Source organism: Zerene cesonia, chromosome 11, assembly GCF_012273895.1.
Source record: "Zerene cesonia ecotype Mississippi chromosome 11, Zerene_cesonia_1.1, whole genome shotgun sequence".
NCBI classification, from domain to species: Eukaryota; Metazoa; Arthropoda; class Insecta; order Lepidoptera; family Pieridae; genus Zerene; species Zerene cesonia.
The window spans coordinates 8,828,078-8,836,793 of NC_052112.1; the positions used below are offsets into that span (position 1 = coordinate 8,828,078).

The 8,716-nt window shown below is 36.3% G+C and overlaps 1 protein-coding gene across 1 annotated transcript in view; it reads right to left on the reverse strand.

Annotated features, from left to right (window-relative positions):
• Positions 1-628: 628 nt before the first annotated feature.
• The window catches only part of LOC119830181 (acetylcholinesterase-like), a 37,013-nt gene continuing 28,925 nt past the window's right edge, over positions 629-8,716 (reverse strand). Inside the window, exons 3-5 of the mRNA XM_038353092.1 lie at positions 4,003-5,803; positions 3,746-3,921; positions 629-3,478 (exon numbers count right to left, since the gene is read on the reverse strand). Of these exons, the coding sequence (XP_038209020.1) occupies positions 3,354-3,478; positions 3,746-3,921; positions 4,003-5,771 (2,070 nt within the window). The 5' untranslated portion in view covers positions 5,772-5,803 and the 3' untranslated portion in view covers positions 629-3,353. The remainder of the gene's footprint in view (positions 3,479-3,745; positions 3,922-4,002; positions 5,804-8,716) is intronic.

An 8,716-nucleotide genomic window follows, 5' to 3' on the forward strand; every position in this document is an offset into this window, starting at 1 on the left:
GATTTCCCCACTATAAAAAAAAAGGTAGTGGAAGCTAAAATTCATGTTTGTTAAGTCACCACTCTTGCCTTGCGGCCGCCATTTTGTTTCAGGTTTGGTACCTTACTGCAAAAAATATTAAGCGTAAATTGGATTGTTTACAACTTGGTTTGATCGTTTTTTTTTTGTAATAAAAGCGTGTTAAAAACGACTTCAATATCTATCCCTCTAACCGAGGCGCTCCATGTTGCCGTAAGGTTGATTATAAATTTTTATAAAATTTCATTTTTCAATGTCTTTTTGTGTAGCTCAAATCTATACATAAAATAAAACAGTAACCCACCACACAAAAGACCAGGGATACGAACAATATTCAATTCGCCTATCCGTGGCAACGCTTAACCTTTCAGCTACTCGAGGTAAAAAATGAATTCGCAAATATGTAATTAAATGGTGTGCCATTGGATTGGTCTTTAAAAGTTCTAGAGGTTTCTAAGCAGGTTTTTTTGACAAGATATACGCCTTTATAGTCGAAAAATATATCACGCTGCCTCTTAGAAAATACACCTAGAAGAAAATATTGTAACCACGCGAGCGAAGCCATCGACTTAAAGCTAATGCTTAATATTGCCAAGAAAAAAAAGACAAATTATATACAAGCATTTATTTTCATAATTAAACTTAAATGCAAACATTCAATAATGCAGTCATAGCACTAATATAACTTACTCGAAGTTTCACTATTAGAATTTAAATAAGACAACTTGAAATAAATTAAATTTAGCGATGCTTAGGCCTCTTAAATCTCGTGCTCAAATTTGCTACATTTAGGCCTTTAAGGTACATAGAAGATTAATTGTAGCCAAGCGGATTTCAGGCAAATATCAGTGCGGAAAATATTCAAAATCTCTTCTAACTCTTTTTTAATTACAAAACATAATGGTTTTTCATTTCAACGGAATGGACTATCTTACTACTCGAGAGTTTCTTTATCCCTGTTGTAAAAATAACAGCAAATCCTCATTACCATTAAAGAAAAGACCATGAACTAATTAAGAAGAAAATAAACCACAATATTAACGTACAATATTTTACTGTAGATCTATGTTAAATGTAGTCACAGTGATGTTTTATTAAAATGGATACATTTTTGTTTATTTGTTTCATTTCACATATCTTCCAATTATGTATTGTAATTATAAAAGCCTTACAAATTACATTACATTTGATATGAATCATACATACTCATAACTGAAATCGCTCCAATGTAATTTAATATATGTGACCATGAAAATAACAGTAGCTAGTGACGTTTTAATCGTTTAATTGCGTACAGGATCTTGTGGAAAATGTTAAACAAATCGTACTCAATATTAAAATATATCGCATCTCTCAGTTTCTGTTTTGGCACTACAAATCCCTTAACAATCTTTCGGACACGTCAAAAAAAAATAAAAAAATTAACGAATTCCGTGCAATTATTTTAGAAGAAGAGTCTACAACTACATTTATCACCTATATTAAGTGTTGTATCAATATATATAAAAGTGAACAAGAGGCACTCTATAGGTTTATATACGCAGGTTAAAATAAGCGTAGTTCTTAAAACATCGAACGTGAAATTACATGAATACTGACCACTATATTACATCCTCTATCAGCTCACAGACATCGTATAAGCAAGCAATAGGATACAAAGTCTAATTCTTTTAAATAGTGTCATCACTAATCGTGACCAATAGAACTTTGCCCTTAGACGAAATACGAGTTGATTTTTCTGATACAAATATACAATTTCAATTCATATAATTACACTAATTACAAATAAACACGAAACAATCGAAGTACAACTACATAAAATTACACTTAGTACAATTTCTATATCTCATAAAGTATCGTCTTCCACAACAGGTTATTTGATACACATAGACCCGGGGTCTCTTGAATTAATAAAGACAAGAGATCGAAGGGCCGAATAACAATAAATCCTACGTTTTATCTCTAACAAATACCTTATTTACAATAAATGATTTACGACTGAAACACAGTTTGTCTATAGTCGTTAAACTTATCCCGAACGTTGGACTAAGAGTAACTTCAAAATGTTGAACTTAACATGAAGAATTCTCTATTTTAATTTAAACACCAATATTCGAAAGCTGAACCGCTGGACTATGACCTCTAAACTAGTATCAACTATCGATCCTAATACTTTAAGGTACTACTTTGTATGTTCTAAATTTATAATATATTTTACAATGTATATCCAATACATTGAATATTGAAATATAAATATTCGTCGATTTAAATTAATTTTGACTGTTGTAAACTGCAATCCGTCTTGTTCAATTCAGGCAACATTAAAGGTACCTATTAAAACCTAAAGTCGGTAGAAAATTTTATATTATCTATAGTATGATAATTGGTTCTGACCTTAGCCTGGCTAAGAACTTCCATAGACTTTGTTCAGTTAATTTTGTCCCGTTCGTCCGTGTAAACTATTTCGTTATCATGTACGTAATACATTGTTCGCTTTCACTATCATTACTTTGTACCCCCGAATCGGTTTTATCATCAAACGTACAACTTTCTAATATTGGTCCACTACAGAGTTATGAAATGACCTAACTTACATCTATCCTTACTGTAAGGCTAGAATGATTAAATTTAGACATATCTATGCCTTGCGTGATATGTATTGCAATAGAGGCGCGTTAAAGCTAACACATTGTTCCTTCTACATCTGACTACAGCTCATGCTCGTCTCGTTTTGATCATCCTTTCTTCAAAGGAACACGCTCTCTTCTCGATTTGTCCTTCGCCATAATAAAAACATCACGAACACTCCAGCTTTTATCGCATTCTCAAAATTCCCCAAAGATATGTAAAGACTTACGAGCTACGACAAATTGTTATCACTACATAGTTCTAAAATTTGTTAGTAACAAGTGATATGTTGATGGAGAGATCACTCCTCCTTAAAGACAACATTCAAGAATGAACAATAATACCCCTAAAATTACTTAATCGTCGATCAGGCAACACAATTTTACTCCGCTACGAAATACTGAGTGGACTTACATAGCAATATAACATTTAAAATGGCTTAGAACTAAATATACATATTTATAATTTACATATAAAAATAAATTTTAGAAAATATTTCACGTATAATAATATTTGTAAATAAATATTATATAATTGACCATACAAATAAATTTTATAATGTTACAACCACATATTTATTGAATTAATTTACAGCTGTTATCCACACTTAACTTTAAATTACTTCAACACAGGCAACAACTAATACACAAGCAAAAAATTAGTTTAATAAAATACAGAGCAATAGTTTTTATAGTACAATAGAATATTTAATCGTATTTGAACCACATTGTGTGTAAGCTAACCGCTGAGACGAAGCTCATGCTCAAAGCTACATAAGAAGACCGTGGCGCCATCGCGACGTTGGTACAATTTTGTGGTGGATCCGGCTTGCCTGCAATTGAGAGAGATTATATTATAAATAAACAAATATTTATTATCATATGATCAATTCATTCGATATTCATCGAGGCATCTTTTGAATTGAGTTGTGACAATTTATTAATGTTCAGTATCCCAACTTCTGGTTATATTCTATGAAGCTTTTCTTCAGTTGAAATATATACATACAAAAAATATATAAATATATGTTTAAATGTGTCAAATAGGTTTTCAGAAACAATATCAGCCACTGGTGAAAACGACACTTAAAAGTACTTACTTGTAGCAGCCATAAGTTGAGGGATATATTTCTGCCAGAAAGCACACTGTTTCACGCGAAGGCCATGGCCAATTGAGCTGGAATTAACCGCGAGAGACAAGTACTCTCTACCAGTAGTTGTATGCACTGGCCAATGTACTTTCGTCGCATCTCCTCCAGCATTTATGGATGGATTTCTGAAACATTAAAAATACCCAATTAATTATTTGGCAATTAATCGACAAATAGTAGCAGAAAAGGAAGAACGGATTCCATACCCTGATCTAGCAAAGTTAGCCCAATATCTCATGAGCCGCTTGCTGAACTCGATCTCTTCTGGAGAATAATTCTTTCCAGGATTTAAAGGTTCACCGAATACGTAATTGATTTCGTCGGCGTGCATCACACCCGTCCACGATGGCCAAGGGTTATTCTTGCTTCGATGTTTGAAATAATAAGTATATACGTTGTTGCCAGTTTCAGCATATCGATGAGCAAACTCGTTTACCCCACATGTGAAATGGTAATCTCCAACCATTTTGTCCAAAGCGTTTCTATTCTTCACAGGATCATCAGGGTTTATCCAATCCGTATATTCAAACACGATTGCTTGACGAGCGACATCATTTACGTACGGATTCAATTCCCTAACAGCTTGAAGATACTGCTCCCTCGTTATACCAACGTTTTCTTCTTTTGGAAACAATTCCGTCAAATAGTACAGAATAAAGTAATAACCTTCTTCTGTGTTTGAACCCATTAATATATTCGTCTTTTTGAAGTTTTGGTGGGCCAAAGACCGCCGTGGCATTTCGTCTAAGAATGAGCCATCGATTATTGGAACAAATGGGAATTCACATATGCCTAAGGTTCCCCATTCATTATTAACGAGATCATCAGCGCTTTTCTTTCTTAAGCATTCAATCATAGGACCCATATCTGTTCTTGAACTTGGACAGTGAACAGCTTCAGCTAATCGCATACCACGGAGTATACTTTCTTCCCGAGATATAATGGCCCAAGGAGCCGTTGCTGCACCAGACTGCATAATCGCTTGAGAGAATAAATTTCTTGATAGAGGAGAAAGCAAATGCAGAGAAACTGATACCGCACCTGCTGACTCTCCGAACAATGTAATATTATGAGGGTTCCCTCCAAAATATGCGATATTATCTTTTACCCATTCTAACGCCATAAGTTGATCAAATAGTCCAGCGTTACCAGGAACATCAGCTGTATCGAAAAATAGGAACCCAAGTGACGCAACTCTGTATTGCATAGAAACATACACAATGTTCTCCTCTGACACAAGAATTTTTGGGTCATAAACATCGAGCGTAGCAGTTCCAGAATAAAAACCACCACCGAAAACCCATAGCATTACTGCTGCATTTTTAGGACGCGGTCTCGGCGAGACTATATTTATATAAAGGCAGTCTTCCTGCATATCTGTGTTGGGATTCCACATCATAGCGCCGGGAAAATCTCCGAACACCGTATCTACAATTTGGACGCATGTATGTGGCAGTGTCGTTGTATTGAGTATCTCCTCGCCCCAGTTTTCAACGGGTCTCGGATGTCTAAACCTTAAGTCGCCTAACGGCTTCTGAGCGTAAGGAATGCCGAACCAGGCGTCGACTTTTTTACCAGTCGCAGCCGTGAGGGTGATTCCTCTGACTCTACCCTTTCTGGTCCGGACTATTAGGGGGTCATCATCGTCCGGGCCGAAGCGGGGCTCGTCGGCCATGAGCTCTTCAACTCGTTCATGGTTGGAATAGAATACGTCGTGCGCTCGCTTGGATGATGTTTCCGTTTCATCGAACCTGGCGCGTTTCGAGGAGGTTTCGTGCTCTTCGAGGCGTGGGAGGATTGTGTCCGATTCAGGGTTGTATCGTACAGCTTCCCCGTGTCCGCGGTAGGGTTGCGCCGGTGCGGGGAGGGGGAAGTGCGCGGCGTGGTCGGGCGCGTGGTGCCTGGCGCGGTGCTCGTGCGGGCTCGCCAGCGCGCGTGCCAGCAGCGCCGCGATCGCCGCGACCAACACGCGCATGCCGCCTCTACACGCACTCCCACAGTCACCACCTGAAACACAACAATGCTGGAATTAAACAAAATATTGGGTAGGTTTAAACTAAAAATATTAATTCTTAATCAATCATACTATAACTGGATAATCAGATATCATTTGAAATAAAATATACGATGTTTTCTCTCTTTTTATGTGTAGTGCACGTAATAAGGGCCTAGCGACAAGTTACTTTTTCTTAGGACTATTGCACCCATTCTATACGCAAAAATATGCGCCTCATTTTCTGTTACCTAATACACGAACATAATTTCAAATGCATAAACGAATTACATTCACAAAAGTTGGACATAATCCGTTTAATTTAATTTACCTATAACGCAATAACTAACTAACCGCCTAACATGGTAGTAAATTTGTATATAAATTAACTGTAATTTTTAACTTATCAAAGATCGGTGGCAACACGATTATTCTCATTAGTTTATCTCATTATCTCGATTAGGATAGTAGGATTCATTATTTTCCTTTCGTATGAACGCGTGATGTAATTTAAAGGATTCTAGAATATTATTCTGTTGTTTTTGTCTGTTATCTACAGCGTTACATCGCTAACCAACAATGTAATCACACTAATCGCACTATTGTTATAAATATGAAAGTTTGTTAGTTTGGATGTTTATCCATTAATCACACTGAAACTACTGAACGGATTTTGATAAATTTTGGTATGGTAGACAGGGTCTAAGCTGACTTGAGTGATAGGATACTTTTTATCCGAAATAAAACCCTCCCTTTGGATACCAAGGACAAACAGGTATGTTAATATCCGGGCGGAGCCGGGATGAGCGTCTAGTTATTAATATAACTACGAAGCCATAATTAAATTTGAGTCTGTTGAGGCCTAATTGAAAAATGTGCTTATTTCATACATTTGAGAAGTTAAAGTAATTTTTCTTCACTTCAATGTAGCATTGGTATGGACAAATGAATTTTATGGGAACATTGAAATTTCCAGATTAATTATGGATAGTGTATGTTAGCCATTTTTCATTGACAATTAGAAGTTCGTTTATAGAATAATATTATGCTTACCAGAAAATTTTATTCAGTTCCAGCAATTACATAATTATTAGTTTCTGGAATTCTCTATTATTTAGAAATAATTTAAATAATCTATGATGGTCAATGGTTCCCTTGATCATGATTGCTAGAGAGAATTCATCATAATTAAATTGACCTTAAGGGTCAATACCATAAAAAACAATATGTTATTATTTACAAGTAGCTAGCTATGAGTTTCCTTTGCTGTAGTCATATTGCTAAGTCCAAACTCGCTTTTAAGCTGTTGTTGGTGATAGAACTTCCAACCGAAACGTCCTAGAGTCTCAAGAGTTCACACGTTGTTACAGATCAATGTTCTACTCCCCTTTTTAGGGGAAATCTTGTATATATACCCACGACCCTCGGGCAAGGAGCCGTGGGTTATGTCGGATTGTTAGCGACCAAAACCCAACTGTGTTCCGTCGAGACGCTTCAGTGAAGGGCCCACGAGAGCTGGTTATAATTCGTCCGCGACCCCCTCGGCATTTAGAAAGTAACTAATAAAACATAGCATTCTACCAAATTGTTCAGCGACCCTGCAAAATGTATGTTTAACACTCCAGCGCTCGAATTTTATACAGCGCTTGTTATACTATTCGTAACACTACACCGTTAGAGAGCCGTTTCTCGCAATGTGGCGCTACAGCGCTTCAAATCGAATGCAATAACAATAAAGCAATCCATTTCCGAGCGCTTTTGTTCACTCGATAGCTTCGTACGATTGTTGGCTGAAAACATTCCTTTTGTAATAAACAGTTTTGTTTAATTGTTTCTCGATTAATTTCCCTTTGTTTCGTTGGACATTGTTTCTATGCGAAATGTTGAAAATGAATTTTGTGATAATTTTCTTTAATAATTGAGTGAAATGTTAAGGTTTTTAAATCGCATAGTTTTGTATTAGTGTGAGTACCTAGATAGTATAGGTGATACAATCCTTTAATCAGTTTATTCAGCTATCGGGGCCCGAGGCGCGGCGCGTGCCTCCCGTGACATAGCCGCCTCGGACTTTCCGCACTTTACCTCTTATATTGGCAGCGGCGATGAATACATTTTAAAATATTATTTACATCTTCACATTTTATCATTGTGTTAGTATTTTTAGTGAATTGGCGGTCATTACAAACAGCGTTAAAATAAGAATACATTTAAATAATTAGGTATGGTGTTATATCTTTTTAGGTTATTTTAAACATATGACTACGGAACCGATTGCAATGACATTTGGTACGTAGACAGCTGGACATCTGGAATAATATATAGGCAACATTTTATCCCGATATTCCTACGGGATACGGACTTACGCGGGTGAAACCGTGGGGCGCAGCTAGTTATATTATAAAGTAAAAATATTATAAAGTATAAGTGTATCTTCATGAACATATCAGGTCGTATAAATAAAAAGTAAACCAAATGTTAATTTTACAACAACTGTTAGATAAATGAGTTATGATCAGTATTTATTATTATATGAAAATGACTCGCTAAAACGATACAAATATACGAGAGAAATGTACAACCCAATTCGATCACTCTCCGACGAACCAAATATTTACCATCATCCGCTCGCTTCGATTGTTAGTGTTGACATAACAAAACAAACAGACAAACAATATTTCGCCACTGGACATTATACGGAAAGGGAAACTATGACATAAACACACATGGAATGTTTTTTCTTTAACATTAAGTCATGTGTAAAAGTGAGGGAGTCGAGCATGCTTCGGCACGAATTGGGCCAGGTCGCACCGGGGAAATACCACACCCCCACAGAAAACCGGTGTGAAATAATAGCTTACTATTGTGTTTCGCACGGTGAGTGGGGGAGTCGGAGGCCTATTACCTTCTCCTAGCCCTTCCCAGTCCAT